We start from the raw sequence: 22,246 nt of genomic DNA, 5'->3' as shown, positions 1-22,246 counted from the left end.
TTCTGTTAAATAGTGATATCCTAAGTTTTATAGTTAGTTTTTTTTTCTCCATCTCTTTTTGATGATTGTATCATTTCTACTGCTCGTGGGAACTTTTGCATCCAATTTTTTTCTTTTCCTACCCCTCCCCCCCTTTTTTATTTTACTACAGGCAGTTTTTCAGGAACTCCAGGCAGTGTAAAATCATCTTCGGGAAGTTCAGTACAGTCTCCCCAGGATTTCTTGAGCTTTACAGACTCAGATCTGCGTAATGACAGTTATACTCACTCCCAACAGTCATCATCAACCAAAGATGTACATAAAGGAGAGTCTGGAAGCCAGGAAGGGGGGGTAAATAGTTTTAGTTCCATAATGGGTCTCCCTTCGACCTCAGCTGTTATTTCACAGCCTAAAAGCTTTGAAAATTCACCTGGAGATTTGGGTAATTCCAGCCTTCCAACAGCAGGATATAAGCGGGCTCAAACTTCTGGCATAGAAGAAGAAACTGTAAAGGAAAAGAAAAGAAAAGGAAATAAACAAAGTAAGCATGGGCCTGGTAGACCTAAAGGAAACAAAAATCAAGAGAATGTTTCTCATCTCTCAGTTTCTTCTGCTTCACCAACATCGTCTGTAGCATCAGCTGCAGGAAGTGTAACAAGCTCTAGTCTTCAGAAATCTCCTACATTGCTCAGGAATGGAAGTTTACAAAGTCTTAGTGTTGGCTCATCTCCAGTTGGTTCAGGTAGGGATTTGCCCATTGTTTTTCTTACTTATTCCCACCACCACCACCCTTCCTTTACCCCAAAAGGGAAATTCATTTTAAACTACTGTTTTGTTAATACATTGAGTTGCCAAATGACATTTACTTGTCTTAATGAAAAAAAAAAGTGTTAAGATCTTAGGAAGATGATTTGGTGTTTGGACAGGATGTTTGGCACTAATCTGATAGTTCACTTAAATATAGGCCAAATGGTTTATTGGTCACTCATTTCTTATGAAGTGCCTGCAATTAATTTCCCATTTTTGTTTTTGCTTTGCCTGCACAGTATTTGAAACCCAACTCAGAAATCACAATTAAGGTGTGAGAGGTTCGCATAGTTTGCACTATGTTTTTCATCGGTGCTTGTTCTGAGCTCTCATTTTCTAAAGTTTAAATAGTCTTCAGTTTCTCAACACTTACACAAATTCTACTTGAATTTTCTATCTGGAATATTTTTCAGTGGTAAAATGATTTAAATATGCGAACTTTAACAGTTATATTTTATTTCAGAAGATACCAGAAATGATTTATATTCCTTTTGTTTTCAAGTGTGTTTAACAGTTTTTTACCATTATCTTTATTATAGTAGGAATGAATTTATATATGTTGTTATTCACATCATTCAGATGCTTCCTTAACCTATATTTTATATCATGAATATTGTCAATTCTTAAAAATTTGAAGTTTCATGTTTTTAGACAAAAACTTAACAGTTTAGGTATTAGCTAAATGTCAACATTTATCTTTTACATTGATCTTGAATTTGAGGTAAGTGGTTTTGATTTTAGATTTAGATTTTAGATTTCTGGTTGTAGAAAGGATGAGATTTTTAGCTAAAATAAACTATTACAGATTTTATCAGTTCTATTAGTTGGTGGAGAGGATAGGTAGGAAATGGTATGGAAATAAACACAATTTAAATGAGAAATGTTTATGTGTATTTTATAAATACAGACTTTTGGATTGTTTTTATAGTTGTGCAGACATTAATTTCAGTAAGTAAATACCATTCTAAGAGAGAAAAGAGCATATGTAAAGTCAGATGTGAAAATTATTAACTATCATTATCATTTGTGCCAGGGTCTATTAATGCTTTATATTTATTATCTTGTTTAATCCCCACACCAGTTTTATGAAGTAAGGACTTTTTATTCCCCCTTTTTACAGCTGATAAAACTGAAACCCGGACAGGTAAAATAACCTGCCCAAGATCAGAGTGGGTGATTCTTTCTTTTTCTGTTTTTCCTAGCTAGCTTCAATGCCACCTTGGACCTGTTGGACAAGTTGTATGTTTGGTTTTGAGAAATGAGTAGAAACTATGACAGGATTGTTTTATTAGAAGCGTTAAGGATGGTTTTAGACTAGACCATGATTTCTTAGTCTTGGCACTATTGACATGTTGGTTGGGATAATTCCTTGTAGTGCCGTCCTGTCCTGTGCAGTGTAGGACATTTATCATGATTCCCAGCTTCTACCCACTAGATTCCTGTAGCACCCAAATTTCCCCTTCATCCCCCCCAATAGTGACAAGAAATGTTGGAAGTTTGAGGGAAGAGTGTAAAATCGCTCTTGGTTGACAACCACTGTTTTAGAGGGGAATAATACAAATTGTAATGAGAAATAAATCCATTGAAAAAACTTAAGTATATTGCATGCTTGGATATACATTTTATGTATATTCATTTATTTTATGTATATTCATATCTTTTCTTTCAGGCTGAAAAGACTTAACAACGCACCCTGGCCCCTGGTCACAAAAAAATAAGTTTAGACAAATTTACTAAGAAAAAATGGAGTTCATACCGATTTTTAGCAAGATACACAGTAATCAGATGAATAACTTACTGAGAAAATTAAGCCTGATTTGTTTTTGTAAGATTACTCACTGATTTCTTATACTTAGAAGCATAGTCTGAAAATTACTGAATTTCAGAAATTGCATTTGGATGCTATTCGAAATACACATTCTCAAATTAATGGAATTAAAATCTTGATTTACATCTGTGAAAAGAGTTTCCTACCTGTTACAGATTTAGAGAGATTTTAGCCTTGAGAAATAGTGTTCTTTTCACAATTATTACTTCCAGAGGGCAGTGTTTGTGCTACATCGATGAGAGGAAAGCATGAATTTGTATCTCTTTTACCTCACTGCTAGGTAACGAAATTTAGGGAGAAACTCCTATAAATATTATTATTTCATGGAAATAAATGACTTACATTTAGACTTGTTAGGATTTTTTTCCCTTAAAAGTATGCTTTAAAATAACTGAAGATCTTACATTTTGTTAAAGCCATAATTGTGCACTAAGATTAGTTACTTACAACTATTTGAGATAATATATTCTTTAATTTTACACATTTTAATAAAAGTTTTATGACCAGATCAGAGCATACCCTATTGATAAACTTAGTGTTAGAAAGTCTGTTCTTACTTAGAAGAAACTGGCTAAATGCTGTGGGTATTTAGGAATTATGTCCTCTTACTCAACTAAGTTAAGAATTGCTAACTGCTGTTGAAACATAGTATGTACTACAATTGTCTTAGGCACTTGACAGGCATTGAGTATTATTACTTAACGTACAGATGAAGAAACAGAGACAGAATTCTCTTAGCTCTAAGTGGTGGAAAAATGCATTTTCCTTGATTCCAGAGACCCTTACTTATAAAAAGTAAAGGGGTGTTTGCTGACGAAGGTTTTCAGCCACCCTAGTATAATGTCATTCGTACTTTAAGCAATGGTTTCTGTGAGAAAATTTGAGCCAATTATTTCACTTTCAACAATACTATCTCCCATTAGTATGAAAATACTAAGTTTTGTTTCAACTGATTTTAGATAGAGATATCATTTAGTAGCTATAAAACTAGGGAACTTTCTACCCACAGTAGGAAGAAGCAATGTATACCAAGTACTATGTTACCAAGGATTATTTTTGCATGAAGCCCTTTCCAAAAGATTTGTTTGCTTCCATGACAGGGTGATGATTTAGTAATGATGAAGGTGACCTTTGTAAGCATTTGTTGGCTATGATATTAGACTGTAACACACACTACTTAATCCTGGCTTCATAAGGCTAGGGGCTGTGTGTGTCCATGTTCATCACTGTCTCCTCACTGCCAGCACAGTACTTTGTATGTGATAAATGTTAAACATTAAAAAAAATGAATGAGTACTGTTATTAATCACTGAGAACATATCATATAGTTAGTAATATCTGCTGTGATTTGTACTTGACTTCCAAGTGTTCATAGATTTCAAGTGAAATTATTTGTAAAGCTTTTCATGTAGTATTACAGACCAGTTAAGGATGCGTTAATTAAGTTGGAAAAGACCATGGAGAAGTTGGAATGTAAATTGTACTTTGGAGTAGGCAGAAAAAGTCCAGCAATATTAACAGAAAAGAAAGTAAAGTTATATTTCAGGGGTAAAACTAATAGGGACATCTAATTGGCAGGATAGTTGGAGGTAATGTTGATTAAGTAGGGCAGGATGGGTTTATGGAAAGTTGAATGTCAAGCTGAAGAAATTAGACTTAACAGGCTACTGGTCTTAGAATAAGCATCCTGTACTTAGTTCTGGCCAGTTAACTATTAAACGAATTTTGTTGACATTAAAAAAATACTTTGCTTCTGTCAGCTAGCTTACACTAATGGTAATATATTTGAGAGCACCTAACAGTTTCTAAAGAACCCTTTAATTACTATCTTATTTATTCCTAAGAATAATCTTGTGAAATAGGCAAGGCAGCTACTATTACTGTTGTAATTTCTCCAGCTTTACCACAACTAGGATATATAGCAGAAGTAGAATCAAGTACTTACGATGTGGTTGTCTTAAAATTGTTAGAAGCATCAACTTAACAGTAATCAAAATTCTGTCATGACATACTCAAATTATAGTAGCATATATGAAGCAGGATATTTACTCTAGGAATCACAGGTCCTGTCAGAATAAAAACCCAGAAAACACCTATACATTCTGTGTCTGATCAAGGGTTTGTATTGTAAGATTTTTCTTGTAATAAGTTGAAGTACATTCTAATAAGTGATTTACTGTTACAGTGACTTGTATAAAATGGGAAATCAGTGTGTTGTTTTAAGTGGCTTCTAAAGGTTGTAAGTTTTGGTGTATAGATAATATTAAACTTTTAATTGAATTCCTTCCTATATATTCTTTTGAGATCTTAAACAAGTAGGACTTTTGGAACATTGAAAATTAGTACAGCATTTGGAAGAGTTGACATGTTGTATTTGTCCTTTTCCTTTTTCCTATTTATCAACCGTATTACAAGAGAGTTTATAATTTACAAAGTGAAAGTTTATGAAGAAATTTTTTTCTTCATAAAAATCAACATCTTATTATTTTCTCTGAGAAAAATCTGGTATTCATTAAATGATAAGTAGTTGATGATTTAGCTTTAACATATTTTCCTTGGGAATACTATGTCCTTTCAAAGTTTGCCTCTTTTATAAAAATCTTAGTTTCTAGTTCTTTAATATAATTTGGTCATACCTTTCCAAGTTAAGATAATTGAAATCTGTTTTAGTGATGGAATTCTTTAGTAGTCATAAATGCTATGAAAGGAGATTCTAGGGAGGTAGTTGTTTGATTCTGACCCCAAGTATTTTGTGATAAAGTCTTACAGATTTCAGGGAGATGAGTTATTAATATGAATGGAGTACTTCAAGAGAAGTTTGTTCCGGGTTCTGAAATATGAAGGTTATGAAAGTTTAACTTGAGCCCATGTGACTATGAGTTGGTTGTTATGAGATATATCCACTTAGATTAATAAAATGAAATTGAGACATCTTTCCTTGGTAAAATGTTTCAGTTAGGAATAGACTGATTCTGTTAACAAATAAGGGAATCATGAAGATATAAAGATTAATAATAAATTCACAAGAGTAACTAATACGTATTGTAGACCAAGGAATAGATACAGTTATTGAATATACTTTAAACCCATCTTAATGGCTCAGGTTCATGATTTTATATAAATTGGTTATATTGGGTCATAAATGAAAGTCCTAGGATATTGAGTGCTGCTAAGACTAAGATTATAATATACCTTGCACTTTGTTTCCTTGAAAAATCCTCTGATTTTTGTTTTCTTCCTTGATGATTTAAAAATTTACTGGTCCTGTACCATGGATGTCTTTCTACAAAAGTCCCAGATCAAAGGGCAGAATAGCCATATTATAGTTTCTTCCCCCACTGAAAAAAATCCTTCTGTTGTTATGAGTGTCCTTTGATTATTTTTTGCCACCACTCTAAACAGGTTATACCCTTCCTTTGTAATGTACCATGTCAGTCTCTTCAGTAGCCCTCACTCCCTTTTAAAATATCACTTGAATTTGTTAATGACCACTAAAGATGGCAGATTCTCCTGCCATGTCCTGGTTTTGAGTGCCATCTGGAAAGGACTTACACTAAATTGGTCTAAAGGTTTGATTCTTGAATAGTGTCTAATGTAAATGATTAAAAGTGAGTGCTGGCTTGCTCTGTCTTGCTTTGTCTGTCTTATTTCAAGTCGTTTGGAGTGGGCCCATGACTGGACTGGACTTCTGAGGTATGCATATGGGTAGATTTGTAAGTGATGGTTGCCTTGAAGACTCTGTTGTACACATGGTTTCTAGAAGTTATGTTTTTGGTTAAGTAGTATCCAGAATAATTCTGGATACTACTAAATACTCTTCTTTTAAGAAAAATTGGATCAATAGTGTTAACCACAAAGGAGTACCTGTTGTTTTCAAGATTAGCAGGCGAGGTCCTTTGAGTCACAGACTTGATCCTAGTTTTATCAGTTATTTTTTTCCTTTGGAATGTCATATAGAAATTTATTTTTCATTTTCTTAGTACTCTTTTGCTTTTATATTGCTTCATGTCATCCTCTGCTTGTTCTCCTCATTTGGGTGGAGCAAAAGTGTAAGAGTAATGGTTTATTCATTCATTATTGTCATCAAAAATGAAAGGTACAAGAAAGTAAACAGAGTGTAGTTTAACATGCTTTATACTGTGATATAAGTCATAGATTTCTGCTCAGGTATAAACTAAATAATTTTCGTACTTGGATTGACCATGGAATTCAGATGTTTTTGATAAATTGTTCTTATCTAATGAATTATATAAAACACATTAGTGTGTTATTAACTATACTCCCTCTTATTATAAATCTGTTTTTTCTTAGACACTTGTCTCACATATTTATTTGGAAGCCCTATGTGTTTTCCTCATTCTTTGCACACACACACATTCCCATAATATCCTGTTTAAAGATTTGTGAGAATTCTATCACGTTTGGTCCTTCTACCCATCACATCCCAGGTACTGGCTTATAATTTCTATTCCCACCTTTCTGTTTGCCCTTCTCAGCTACACTTGTAGGTGAATGTTTCCCTGTTTTTCTGGCCTGTTTCTTTTTCTGTCTTGAGTCACTGGCAACTTCTTTGCTGATTTCCTTTCTCCTCCCTCCCAACAGAAATTTCCATGCAGTATCGGCATGATGGAGCTTGTCCAACAACTAGTAAGTTGTCGAACTGGGTTGGTAACCCAGGCTTTTTGACTTCTACTTTAGTGTTTCTTTTCTATTATATTATGCCACCAATGAACCTCTAAATTTCAGTTTTCTGCTATGCAAATAGTTCTTAATTGAGTAGATTTTTTTTTCTCCTACACAGAGAACTTGCTGCTTGTCCTGTGTTCAGGATCCATGTTAGAGTCACTGTGACCAAATTTTAATTATTTTTGGCTTTTTAATATGGTGCTTCAGTTGCAGAATTGTGACTTCTGTTTTCTGTTGAAGTAAGATTTTCAGAATTGGTTTCCGCTGATCTTAATATAATTTTTCAGTATTTGTATATTGGCATTAGATAGCTTTCTTGCTTCGGCTTCTATATCTATTAAGACTATTATACTGAAGTCTAAGAAATAGAATGTTTGATTAGGTTAGATGATAAAATGGAGTTTTTCTTTATAATGTTACTGAGTGTACAATTCTTGAGGTAGATTGACCAATATAGAATTGCATCCTATTGATACTTTTACCAAGAAAGACATTACAAAGACTATTAAACAGACGGCTTTTTAAAAGTAATTTTACATATATATTTTATTACTAAGAAAATTTGTTACCATTATGACAATATATCTAATATTTTACTTAAATTTATTAGGTGATAGATTAGCAAATGAAATACAATATTTAGAAATTTTTACATGTAAAAACTGATCCAGAATTGCAGTTTTAATGATTCAAACAATGATATATAATAGACTTATTGAGATTTTATTATACTGATTCAGTCTATGCCTATGTATTTCTTTTGTGTGTTTGAGAATGTTCTTAACCTGAAGTCCTTTTTTCCTTACTTAAAAGCTTTCTCAGAGTTGCTGAATGCAATACACAATGGTAAGTTTTATTAGAATCTTCTCTGGTGGTTCATTTATCACAAAGGTTGCCTTTTATAGAGAACCCCGATTGAAAGCTTGCATGTTCTATTGATAAGATGAAATCCAGCTTTGCCGTGCGTCAATTGTTAAGTCCCTTAGTGAAAAGTTTTTGTAGATTGCCCACAGGAGGATAATAGGTCAATATAGTTCATCAGTTTAGCTTTTATTGTCTCTTTGTAGGGCAAAATGATAATAGTGTTGTTCTAACTTCATGAAAGTCTTTTTTCTATTTTTGTAAATAGTTTCTCTAGTTCTTTTGAGCTCTCTTTTGGCAGTGCAGTTAGTAATTGGTACCTATGTCAGGAATTAGCTGCTTCTTACAGCTTGAAATGTGAATTTTGTTGGGGGGATTTAAAAAAATTAGTGTGTATAATACTTTTATTATTTTGCCCATATATTTTACATACTGAATAAATGGAAGATAACCTTTTAGATGTTGTCCAATTTGGAACTAGGTTTTTATTGGGGAGAGATGCATTTTCTGCAGAGTTGGGTTCTCTAAAATCAGGATATGAGATGCTAGCTTTTTTCAATTTTGCAATATAATGAAAGTCATTTTTGCAGAAATGTTTTCAATGTTTCTTCAATTTTAAAGACCCTCCTTTAATACTTTAGTGATCAAAAAAAATTGAACTCAGTGTCATCTTTGTTGTTTTCGATGATTAACTTATATGACTTTTTTAAGATAGTTCATGTGATCCAAAGAAGTTTTGAGCACATTTTTTTAAGCACTTTTTTATTAACTTTATGAAATCGTGCATATTTTGGTAATGTGGTTTAATGTAGTTGATTTGTGTTGTGTTTGGATTACATTGTCAGATGTTTACAGATCTATAGCTAGCAAGAGACTAAAGGTATGATGAGCAGACATAGACACTTGTGTTGATTCTGAGGGTGGGATGGTCAAGATGGGAAGCACATTTTACAGATGATCATTTTATTAATGAGTACTTTTATTTCTAATTCTTGCTTCCTTGTGTAACCTGGAACTGCAGAGTCTCAAATAATGAATTTTCCAGATAACATGGAGCTCTTAAACTTTAGGTATCTAGAGGAAAAGGAATTGGAAGCATTCTTGAAAATAAACTAAATATGTTACCATTCTTCCATGGGAAAGTATAAAAACAAGAGTTTTTAACGTATTTTTCAGTTTGCATGGTTAAATCTTACTCTTTAATTTTGGAGTATAGAATTTAGAGACATGCTGAAAGTTTGAACAAAGCATATGCTTGAAATAAAAGAGTAGATATTGTGGGGAGCAGTTGTGAATTGCCCCCCAAATCCTCTACCATTATTAGCTGACAAAGTACTGGATTGTTTCAATTTAATGAGACTATTGTCATGTTTTTCTGTATGGGTGAGTGAAATTAATGTCATGGGATTAATATAATGAACACATTTTCTTTAACATTTTGTGTTTTACACGATTGTGTCTGAGAGAAAACACTGTGGTAGTGTTCTCAGATACTTATGTGTTCTTCGTCACATAATCTAGAAAAGTGAAATAAATAATGGACTTTTGTATTTTTCTTTCTTTGTTTTATATCTAGAAGTTTGTACCTTTTGACCTCCTTCATCCATTTTGCTTCATATCCACCTCCCCTTTCCCTAGGCATCCACCAGTCAGTTTTCTGTATTCGTTAGTTTGGAAATACTTTGGTTTCATTTTGTTTTAAATTCAGTGTATGAGATCATATGATATTTATCTTTTCCATCTGACTTATTTCATTTAGCATTATGTCCTCTAGGTCCATTCACATTGTCACAAATGACAAACTTTTGTTCATTTTTATAGCTGAATAATATTCTGTTGTATGTACATATAGCGTATTTTTACCACCATTCACCCGTTGATAGCCATTTAGGTTGTTTCCATGCCTTGGCTATTATTAGTAATGCTACAGTGCACTTGGGGTGCATATATTTCCTCAAATTAATATTTTCATTTTCTTCAGATAATTATCCATACGTGAAGTTGCTGGGTCATATGGCAGTTCAACTTTTAACTTCTTGAGGAACTTCCAGACTTTTCCATTTTGACTGTACCATTTTACATTCCCACCAACACTATACAAAAGGTTCTCTTTTCTCCACATCCTGGCCAACACTTAGTAGTACTTCTTGACTTTTTTTTTTTTTTTTTTTAAAGATTTTATTTATTTATTTGACAGAGAGAGATCACAAGTAGGCAGAGAGGCAGGCAGAGAGAGAGGGGAGGAAGCAGGCTCCCTGCTGAGCAGAGAGCCGGACGTGGGACTCAATCCCATGACCCTGGGATCATGACCTGAGCCGAAGGCAGTGGCTTAACCCACTGAGCCACCCAGGCGCCCCTTGACTTTTTGTTAATAGCTATTCTAACAGACGTGAGGCGATATCTCAGTGTGGTTTTGATTTGCATTTCCCTGATTATTTTTTTTTAAAAGATTTATTAATTTAAAAGAGAGATCAGGATATAGGCAGGGGGAGCAGCAAGCAAAGGGAGCGGGAGAAGCAGGCTCCCCACTGAGCATGAAATCTGATGAGGGGCTAGTTCCTGAGAACCATGGGAATTATGACCTGAGCCCTAGGCAGCCACTTAACTAACTGAGCCACCCAGGCAGCCCCTGATGATTAGTGATCTTAAGTATCTTTTCATATACCTGTTGGCTATCTGTATGTCTTCTTTGGAAAAAAAGCCATTCGGGTCCTCTGCCTATTTTTTAGTAAGATTGTTTGGGGGTTTTCTTGCTTTTAAGTTATATGAGTTTTGTTTTTTTGTTATTCTTTTAAGACTTATTTATTTGAGAGAGAGCACAGAAGAAAGCTTGAGCAGGAGGTTGGTGGTAGGAGGGGCAGAGGGAGAAGCAGACTCCCCGCTGAGCAGGGAACCTGACATGGGGCTCGATCGCAAGACCCCAGGATCATGATCTGAGCTGAAGGCAGACACTTAACTGACTGAGCTACCCAGGCACCCTTAGTTATGTGAGTTTTTGAAATGTATTTTAGATATTTACCCCTTATCAGATAGAGATTTGAGAATGTTTTCTCATTCAGTGCATTGCCTTTTTATTTTGGTAATGGTTTCTTTTGTTATGCAGTACCATTTTATTATTATTTTTTTTAATGCAGTACCTTTTGAGTTTGGTATCCTTTACTTGGCGTTTCGTTTTGTTTTTTGTTTTAGTCAAATTCAAAATATCATGACTAATATAAAGGAGCTTACTGCCTATGTTTTCTTCTAAGAGTTTGATGGTCTTTTGAAAATTTATATTACTCAAATCTTTAATCCATTTTGAGTTAATTTTTCTGTACAGTGTAAGGTAATTGTCCAGTTTCCTTCTTCTGTATGTAGTTGTTCAGTTTTCCCAACACTGTATTGAAGAGACTGTCCTTGTATATTCTTGACTTCTTGTAAATAAATTAACCCTATATACATGGGTGTTTTTCTGGGCTCGTAATTGTGTTTCATTTATCTATGTGTCTGTTTTTATGCTGATACCATACTGTTAACGATTGTTAGGGCTTTGTAATGTAGTTTGAAATCAAGAGTGTGAAGCCTCCAGCTTTTTTCTTTGTTCTTAAGATTGCTTGGGCTATTTAGGGTCTTTTGTGGTTTCATACAGATTTGGGGGTTGTTCTATTTTTGTGAAAAGTACTGTTGGAATTTTGATGGGGGGTTGTGTTGAATCTGTAGAGTGCTTTGAGTAGTATCAACATTTAAGCAATATTAGTTATTCCAATCTATGAATATGGAATATCTTTCCATTTATTTGTGCCTTCAGTTTCTTTCATTGATATCTAAAGTTTCCAGTATACAGATCATTCACCTTCTTGATTAGATGTATTTCTATGTATTTTATTAAAGATTTTATTTATTATTTATTTGACAGACAGAGATCACAAGTAGGCAGAGAGGCAGGCACAGAGAGAGGAGGAAGCAGGTTCCCTGCTGAGCAGAGAACCCGATGCAGGGCTCGATCCCAGGACCCTGAGATCATGACCTGAGCCAAAGGCAGAGGCTTTAACCACTGAGCCACCCAGGCGCCCTGTATTTTATTTTTGATGTACTTAAAAATAGGAGTTTTTTTTAAAAAGATTTATTTATTTGAGAGGGAGAGAAGTGTGCATGTGGAAGGAGGGACAAAGGGAAAGAGAGAATCCTCAAACAGGCTCTTTTGCTAAGTGCAGAGCCCAGTCAGGGCTTGATTCCAGGACCCTGAGATCATGACCTACACCAAAATCAAGAGTTGGTCATTTAACCAAATGAGCCACTCAGGCACCCTTGGGGTTGTTTCCTTAATTTTTCTTCCTGGTAGTTTGTTTTTAATGTACAAAAACACAACAAATTTTGATATATTGATTTTGTATCCTGCCACTTTACCGAATTTGTTTATTATTCTAATAGGTTTTTGTTGTTGTTGTTTTTTGTTTTGTGAAGTCTTTAGGGTTTTCTGTATATAGTATATCATCTGCAAGTAGTGACAGTTTTACTTCTTCTTTTTCAATTTGGATGCTTTTAATTTCTTGATAATTGCTCTGGACTTTTAAAAAAATTAGTTAAATTTCATTTCATTTTAAAGATTCATTTATTTATGAGAAAGAGAGCAGGAGGAGGAAAGGGAGAGGGAGAGAGAATCCCAAGTGGACTCCTTGCTGAGAGCTCGATCTCATGACCCTGAGATCATGGCCTGAGTTAAAATAAAGAATTGTGCACTCATCCGACTCTGCCACCCAGGCATCCCTGAACTTGTATTTTTAATTACAAAGACAAGCATAGGAATGATACCTGGTAAAGTGATATTTTGCCTATGGTGGCTTGAGGAAGAATCACTTGGATTTAGTTGGGAAAAAATCCATGTTTTTTTTCTTTTTTTTTTTCAGGTGTTTCTTTTTTAAAATTGTTATAAAATACATATAAATTTTGCCATTTTAACCATTTTTAAATGTATATACAGTTTGGTAGTATTAAATATATTCACATAGTTGTACAGCCAGTCCCAGGACTTATTCATCTTATAAAACTCCCATTTCTCCCTTCCCCCTTCCTAGCACAACTACCATTCATTCTACTTTCAGTTTGCATGAAGTATTTTAGATACTTCATATGAATAGACTCTTACAGTATTTTTCTTCCTGTGAATGGCTTATTTCACTTTGTGTAATATACTTAAAGGTTTATCCATGTTATAGCATGTATCAGAATTTCCTTTCTTTTAAAAAAAGAATATTTATTTATTTATTTATTTGAGAAAGAGGGAGCGAGAACATGAGCTGGGGGAGGGGCAGAGGGAGAAGCAGACTCCCGGTGAGCGGGGAGCCTTAGGTAAAGCCTGATTCCCGGCCTCCAGGATCATGATCTGAGCTGAAGGCAGACACTTAATCGACTGATCCACCCAGATGCCTCCAGAACTTCCTTTCTTTTTAAGGCTGAATAATATTCCATTGTTTGTATATACCATCGTTTCATTTACTCTTTCATCTGTTGAGAGACTCTTGGGTTGCTTCCACCTTTTGATCATTGTGAATAAGCTGCTTTGAAAGTAGATGTGCAAATATCTATTTGAATTGTCATTTTACCCAGAAATGCAATTGCTGCATCATATGGTAGTTCTATTTTAAAATAGAGTGTCATGCTGTTTTTTATAGTGGGTGCACCATTTTACATTCCCACCAGCAGTGCACAAGGGTTCCAGTATTCCCACAGCCTTGCCAACACCTATTATTTTGTTTGATTGTTTTTGGTATAACCATCCTACTGGGGATATGGGGTGTTAAATGTTAGATTTTCATTTTTTTCTTTATTATATTGAGTATTAAGCAATAAAAAGCTTAAAACTTATCAGTGGGAAAGGAAGAGAAAAAATTTACATTTCATCTTATTCTATATTCATTCTCTATGGTTGCTGTAACAAATTATTGCCAATTTCAGACAGTATAAATTTATCATCTTACAGTCTATAGGCTAGAAGTCTGACATGGACTCACTAGGTTAAAATCAAGGTGTTAGGCAGGCTTTGTTCCTTTTTTAAGGTGCTAGGGGAGAATCTGTTTCCTTACTTCTTCCAAATTTTAGAACTCTGCCTGCCCCCCTCCCACCCCAGTTGCACCATCCTCTGTCTTCAAAGCCAGCAGTTTTGGGTGGAGTCTCTCTTATGCTTCTGTCCTCTGATTCTCAGATTCAAAACTAATGACAACTTGGATGATTGGATTGGACTCTCCCAGACAATCCAGGATTCCAGGATAGTGTCTCTGTGTTAGGCTTCTTTATTTAAATACATTTGTTTAGTCCTTTGCCATTTAAGATAACATATTAATAGGTTTTGGGCAGTAAGGCATGAGCATCTTTGAGGAGGAAGCCATTATATTGCCTACTGTATCTGCTTCATGGTTAATTAACCACCTTATTACAAAAAGGTATTACTGGCTAATCTAACAAGAAGATATAACATTATAAATATTTATGCACCCAATATAGGAGCACCAAGTATATAAAGGAAATATTAATACAGTAATAGTATGGGACTTTAAGACCTTATTTACATAATTGGATAGGTCATTGAGACAAATTCAATAAGGAAACATCAGCCTTAACACATTAGACTGGATGGACTTGAACAGATAATTTGTAGAATATTCCATTTAAAAACAAAAGGGTATACTAATTCTTCTCAAGTGCACATGGAACATTTTCAAAGATAGATTATATGTTAGGCCATCAAACAAGTCTTAATAAATTTAAGAGAATTGGAATTGTGTTACACATATAATTTCTGACTACAGTGACATGAAACTAGAAATTAATTACAGGAAGAAAACTGGAAAATTGACAGTTGTGTCAAGATTAAACAGCATTGCTACTGAATAATTAATGGGTCAAAGAAAAAAAACAAAAGAGAAATCAAGAGTTACCTTGAAATAAAAGTGGAGATGTAACATACTAAAATGTATTAGATGCAGCAAAAACAGTTTTAAGAGGAAAGTTCTTAGTAATTAATGACTACCTCAAGAAACAAGAAAAATCTCAACATAACTTACTCCTCAAGAAACTAGAAAAAGAACAAATGAAGCCCAGAATTTTAGAAGGAGAGGAAAAACAAAGATTAGAACAAAAATAAATTAGAGACTTAAAAAGACGATAGAAAAAAAATCAATGAAACTAAGACCTGGTTCTTTGAAAAGATAAAATTTGATAAACCTTTAGGTTCACCAATGTAGAATTTTCTCTTGAATTCCAGGCTCATTTCCAACAATCTAATAAATCTCTCTTGCTTTTATATATTCCCATTCAAAGTCTGCTTCTGTTTTTCTTATTCTGTGGGGATTTAGTCACCTGAATCAGTTATGCTAGAGAGTTAAACTCTCCCTTCTCATTTTCTTGGTTGTCATTATTATTTTTAAAGGTTTTTCCTTTTAGTAATCATTGGTTTTTTTCCTATAAAGGAAACCTAAGTTTTCATTGCTTCTACTTAGGTATTCCTACATAATTTGCCATTTGAATTCTTTCAGCAACCTTCTAACCTTCATTTCATTATCTAGCTGATTCTCTGGGTGCCACCAGAATCAGTGGCTTATTTAAAAATGAATATCAGACCATGTTACTGTCTTACTTCAATTCTTAAGAATTGTCTGGTATTTATGAGATAAAATGAATATATTTTAGAATGGCATGTGGAGTTTTTCATAATCTGCCACTTACTAGACTCTTCAGTCTCATCTCTTCAAGTTTATATTTCATTAGTATAACCTACTTGTAGTTTCATTCTGTACTATTCTCTGCAAAATCTATAATTTAGACTTCAGTAGTGTCTGCAGGTATGATCTTCCTTCTTTATCTACTGAAAGATTTTAAAAGTAAGCATAGTTGTGCCTCTGCAAAATTTTTTCTGACAACTTTTGAGAGAATTATCTTAAACAAACATCACAAACTTCTGGGTTCTCATATGCAGTGTTCTAATGTTCTTCTTCAGTCTGTATCTACTGCTTCTCTAGGCAATTTTTGTTTGTTTGGTTCTGTGACTTATATCTTCGTCATATTATCTTAGTCAATATTTGTCTCACCTTTGTGAAACAACAACAAAACATTTTCCCTTAGACATTTGAGGCTTTGTGAAGTTTTAAAGACTGGGTTATATTAATTATTTATTCTCTAGTATGTGATAGAAAATGTTTTATTATATAGAACTTCATAAAATTAAAATGTTACTTCACTGAGACTTGTTTAAAGAATTTAATGAAGGTTTAAGAACCAAGGAAATACTGTGTATTAATTAATAGCCATAAGTGTTGAATGTTAAACATATATCCTAATTTGATACATTTTGGAGAGGATCTTAGGACTTAATGGTGGTGGTTCTTCTGGGTGTGTTCATATAATATTACAGAAAATCTTGAAATTGGTGCTTTCTGATAAGGAAATGAGATTATCATCAATACAAAGAAAAATACTTTTAAGAAAACACTTAAGCCAATAAATTTAAAAAAAAAAACATATTAGGTGCAGTGGGATGAATTTTATGTGACCAGAGAAATTCAGAAAGCTTTAAGAGTTAGAGAAATAATACTAAGCGTATTGTCTCCGTTAAAGAAAAAAGAGAACAGGTAGGACAAAGATACAACGTAAAAATCTTGTTGTAAATTTTGGAAACTTTTAAGGCAAATTGGAAAGACAGAATAGTCATTTAAATATCTTAAAGATTTGTTTATTTATTTATTTGAGAGAGAGAGAGAGAGAGAGTGCGAGCCCATAGCAGAGGGAGAAGGAGAAAGAGAATCTCAAGCAGACTCCCTGCTGAGTGCAGAGCCTGACGTGGGGCTCAATCCCATGACCCTGAGATCTTGACCTGAGCTGAAATCAAGAGTTGGGTGCTTGACTGAGGGGCAGAGAAAGAGGGAGAGAGAGAATCTCAATCAGGTTCCACATGCAGCACAGAGCCCACTGTGGGGCTTGATTTTCAGGACTCTGAGATCATGACCTTAGCCAAAATCTCAACCTCCTGATCCATCCAGGTGCCCCTATAGGTTACTTTTGTAGTCCATTTGAAATCTAACATATATTTGGCTGGTTTTCATTGTTCTGTTTCAGGTTATGATTTTACTCTAATACTTTTTAGGTTATTTAACAATTTATTTACCAGTTTTTCTTACTAGACTATAATCTCATTTGGAGTAGTAGGAGTTGGGTTTTATTCATCTTTATTTCATTGACACTTAGCTTGTCATCTACTCGATCTCCATAAATGTTACATCATTGTCAGTTCCTACACAGTCCTAGAGGAGGTTTAATATATTCTTGGTAATATGTTCATTTTCCTTGGGAATTAAACTTTGCATTAGGCAGTTCTTGTTTCTCTCAGAGTAGTAACTTTTTCTTTGCTGCAGTAAGGGAATTTGCTCGTGCATTTGTCTTGGCAATTCTCATTTTTAATATAATTTTGAAATAGTAGATTAAAGTAGCTAAAGAGCTTAGATCTATTTTCACCAGCAGTATTTGCTAATTGATTTCTTTGCCCCATTTACTGTGCATTTAAATTTTCTTTAATTACGGTACTTCTAGTTTGTCACGACCATGCTCATTAAACAAATCTCATTTGATGGAGGAGGCAAAGTAATGTCATCCAATTATTCATAAATATCTGCTATAGGATTGAGAATAAGTATGAATGCTAATTGATTTTTACGGGTGAATGTTCTTCCTCAAGAATGGAATCCTACTCAGGTTTGTCATAATAGTTGTAGGAAACTAGATCTTTGTTCTTTACATGTGTCACCTCTTTATTTCAGGCAAGCATTAAGAAGGTGGGGGGTCTAAGATGAAGAGATGAGCACTCAGGCATAACCATATCCTGTTGATCATTTGAGATTCACTATACATAATGAGATACTACTGATGGGAGAAGTTGTTACTGTGAACAGTGTGGAGATTGAGAACCATTGATCTAGATCGTTCTAGATCTAATTTCTTTTTAATCACAATAGACTTGATTTTCCTTCTTACTTGATATAGTTGGGAGTATTCTTTATTTTTATATAATACATTGTTACATTCCAGGATGCAGCAAATACTACTGTTTGTTCCAGTGTTTGTTCCTGTGCAGAAAGGAATTTGACTAATACTGTATAGCCTTGCTAAGTAGTTTAAGACATATGTTTTAGATAAGACAGTAAGACTGCTTCCATTTCAAGTCAGCCAAGCTGTTTGTCTCTTGGATCACTCTAAGTTTCTGGAAGATGGGCTTCAGAGACTCTTAAGTGATAAACATGGAAGGATATTAACATTTGGATGGTGAATCAGCCACTGGGGAGAAAAAGTAATTCTCAGTATGCATGTTAACAACTACAAAGTGAAATGAATTTGTAAGTGTCACATTGAAACTGGAAGAGAGACAGAACCTGAAAAGTGAATGGATTAGTGTAAATGGAAGTGAATTTATAAATATTACTTTTAAATTAACTAAATGGTAATGTCATTAACAATCTATTTAGAATGCTGCCTTTTTTATTTTAGTGAAAACAAATTTATAATTTATAACTTTTAAATTTTCCATAGTTTTATGTTTATTTTTTATTGTTTTGTTTTGTTTTGTTTTACTTTAACCCTTTTAATTTAATTTTATTTATTTTTTTGGACTTTAACCCCCTATAATGTCTTAAATTTCTCAACTTATACCTGTTATGGTAGTTTTTAGAAACTGGTTATTAAAATTTCAAAATTAAAGTATGTCTTTTCTTTAGACAGAGATGACAATTCTACATTAACAAAGCAGGAACTTAAATTCATAGGTATGTACCAAATTCAAACATGGCTTTAAGGATAACAGTGTTAAACTAATCCTAATGTAGTTTAGAAACCTCCTCATATAAAACAGTAGTAGTATCTGTAGTCCCCAAAATGGTAACTTAAAGGAATTCTCCATAATTCTGGATGGTTGGTGGGGTGAACTGTTACCATGTTCTTATTGTTGTACATTTTTGGATTTGTCATATAGTCTAAGACATGGTAGGATGGATTTTAGGATTTCTAAAATTATTTACCTGACAGAGTCTAGATGCCTAGACCTTTGATTTTTAAGACCACTTTTTATATCTATGATCCTTTTCTCTCACTGAGGGAAAGAAGAATCTGAGTCCATATTCTATGATTTATAACTATTTTCTGATTCTGTAATGTGTTTTTCAGATATTTCTAGATCAGTTGAGAGTGAGTGTGAGTATTCTGAATCCACTCTTCTTAATCCAGTTAATGTATGCATCTACTGCACCCCTGTCCCTCCCCTAAAAACCTCAGTTTCACGTGTTAATGACTAATCTTGCCAGCTATGAATACCTGCACTATGGAACTTCTCCTTCTCAACAGTTTCTTTGCCTTTTTTTTCATTTGAAAAGTATAAAGATCTTTCTGTATCTAAAATCATGGTCATTTACTTTGAGGAAATAATTGTACTGCAAATGGATCCTTTCAGGAACATAAAATCTAAAAGGATAAATACGTATGTAAATAATAATTTCAAGACATATAGTTATAACTTCTTTAATGATCTGCAATATAAAAGGAGTTCAAGGTCATGAAAACTTACTTTGAGCTGAGGAAATGAGCGATCCAGAACATGTAACATTTTACCTGATGCTTAAAGAAAGGTTAAAATAGAGCTATTTGGAGATAGGGATCAGGGCTAGACTTGCAGTCCCTGGAATACAAATAGCACAAGGACACATAGGTGTGTAAAGTGATGATGATACTGACATTTGACATGAAATATATGAAAAATAATAGCTTTAGCTACTAGCTAAAGGAGTTGAAAATAGTTGGTAGTTGGGAAATAGTTGGAGTTGGGGAAAAAAATAAAATCTGTTATTCAGGAAGATTCATCTGGGTGTAGCATATAAGGATATTGAAAGGAGCTAGAGAAGAGAGAAACCAATTAGATTTTTGTTGTAATCTAGCTGAAGGTATTGAGGGCCTGAGCGAGGGTAATGGTAATCAGACTAGTAGGACTAATATTACCCAAGAAGAATGGGTAGTAATTCTCAATAAGTTGAATGGCAGTAGCTGGGGAGGGTAGGTATTCGTTTGCCAGTAAGCTGTTGAGGTGGAGATGTTTAGGTGCAAATGAATAGAGGAGGTTCGAGTTTAGGTGTGAAGGAGAATTAGACGTAAGTCCAGATGGGGTGAAAGTAACAAATTGTGAGATTGGTCATAGCTAAGCAAGGTTGGTAGAGAAGACAAGGAGGTGAATCAGGTTTATTTTAAGATAGGAGAGTCTTAGTAGGTGGAAAGGACTCTGGAAAGATAGGTTAGGATGCAAGAGACGAATATTTGATGAACTGAAGAAACTGGACAGATGAACATGTAGAAAAGTTTAACTTGAAGGAAGACAGTAGCTGTGAAAGCATTTAGAGTGGAAGAAAAAAATTAGGGTTTTTTTTTACTGTAATTTCAGGTTTATGAATGTTTAAATTAGTAGAAATTTTAGAAGTAGGTTTTGCCCCCAAAAGAAATGGTTACTTTCAGGTATACATCAATAACTTGAGTGTGTTTACAAAAGTATTGTCCTGTTAGTGTACTTGAGAAAAATGTTTTAATAATTACATAATAGTGATAAATAATGATACCTTTATATTTATAAAAACTGTGCTTCTGAAGTAGTTACTCTTTCTTGTAATCCTTAGTGTTTCCTGAGAAGTTGTCTCCTCTCTTGTCTTCTTTATCAAGACTGTGTCTGTCCATTTTGTTCTCTGCTTACTCCTAACCGAATTAGTCACCAAGTGGTACCTTCTAAATATTTTTTCTAATTAATTTGAAGGTTCCTAGACATGACTTTTTATACCAGATTTATTATTTTCAAAATCCCACGTTCTCACTAGTCTTTTGGTTTTGTTAGTAAACCTGGAGTTGATCAGGTGGACTGATTCAAGCCGATGTGGGAAAAGTGAAGAATGTCCCTTAATCATTTGTGATTAAAACATTATTGTCAAGAATGCCAAATGTTGCTTATCTTACTCTTTTTTAAAGTAATCTTGGGAAAACTAGTAATAATTGGGAAGTTGCTTGGTTGGTGAATCTGACATCAGAATAAGTACAATTAGATCATCTTTAATGATTATCACAATCTTGATAATGTTCTTTTTCTCTGTATAATGCAGTTGATTGCTTTCTTAAGCAGTTTCCCTTTCACATTAATTTCTAGTCATATATTTGCAGAAGCTATGTGCCAGCTACCCTGATGATTAAACCTACGGTTAGAGACCATGTCTTACATCGTGAGCTGGTTCTATAGATGGCCAGTATTAGTTGTTTCACACCCAGAGGGTCATTTTATTTGAGGATCTTTGGATATGTATATGTGCCTATTCCTGACAAAACAGTATTTTTATATAAAAACAGCTAGGTATTTAGAATCATGCTTCTCAGACTTTTTGTCATTATGCTTATAATATTTGAAGCAACTAATATTTTCATTCAAAAGGTGTATGAAAAACTTATATTAGAGTTGTTTCTGGGTGTGTCAAGATTTAGGAGGCCAAAAATATTTTTTTAAAGATTTTTATTTATTTGAGAGTGGGAGTGATGGGGAGAGAGAGAGAGCACACAGGGGGAGTGGGAGAAGCAGACTCTCTGATGGGCAAGGAGCTCAATGCAGGGTTCATCCTGGGTCCCTGGGATCATGACCTGAGCCAAAGGCAGATGCTTAACTGACTGAGCCACTCAGGTACCCCAAGACCAAGAATACTTAATTCATGTTGGCAGTAATAGAACATTTGATTTTCTACTCAGATCAGTCCTAAAGAAACTATGGAGAGAAAATAAATCACTGTAATGAAAATAAATCACTGTAATGAACAACATAAAAATGAGGGAAGATCATAATAACTTGAAACAAGGCAAATATTTGAAAGAAACAAGTAGAAATTTTAGGTATGGAAAAGTGTAATTTTTAAAGTAAAGAACATAATAGATGGGATAAATAACAGTGGATACAGTGAGAAACAAAATAATAAATGGGTTTCATACATATTTAAATTAAAAATGATATGATATGGAGAATAGAAATAGACTCTAGATAATAGGAGCCCCAGAAGTAGA

At 33.9% G+C, this 22,246-nt stretch overlaps 1 protein-coding gene and 1 long non-coding RNA gene across 21 annotated transcripts in view; both read left to right on the top strand.

The window, feature by feature from the left end:
- The window catches only part of MLLT10 (MLLT10 histone lysine methyltransferase DOT1L cofactor), a 234,733-nt gene that overhangs the window by 166,491 nt on the left and 45,996 nt on the right, over positions 1-22,246 (top strand). For 11 of the 20 annotated variants that reach the window (XM_059183966.1, XM_059183958.1, XM_059183957.1 and 8 more), the window contains 5 exons: positions 152-721; positions 7,217-7,261; positions 8,114-8,146; positions 18,898-18,945; positions 19,343-19,369. The exons of 1 other annotated variant lie outside the window; for it this stretch is intronic. In XM_059183966.1, the coding sequence (XP_059039949.1) occupies positions 152-721; positions 7,217-7,261; positions 8,114-8,146; positions 18,898-18,945; positions 19,343-19,369 (723 nt within the window). The remainder of the gene's footprint in view (positions 1-151; positions 722-7,216; positions 7,262-8,113; positions 8,147-18,897; positions 18,946-19,342; positions 19,370-22,246) is intronic. 8 more of the 20 variants (XM_059183959.1, XM_059183960.1, XM_059183974.1 and 5 more) reach the window with 8 other exon arrangements.
- LOC131838182 (uncharacterized) lies at positions 8,157-17,584 on the top strand. Its single transcript, XR_009356516.1, has 2 exons — positions 8,157-10,301; positions 10,512-17,584. It is a non-coding gene; the product is annotated as an uncharacterized LOC131838182 (long non-coding RNA).

Source organism: Mustela lutreola, chromosome 8, assembly GCF_030435805.1.
Source record: "Mustela lutreola isolate mMusLut2 chromosome 8, mMusLut2.pri, whole genome shotgun sequence".
Taxonomy (NCBI): Eukaryota; Metazoa; Chordata; class Mammalia; order Carnivora; family Mustelidae; genus Mustela; species Mustela lutreola.
The sequence above is the reverse complement of the archived record's forward strand: the minus strand, read 5'-3'. Positions and strand labels throughout refer to the sequence as shown.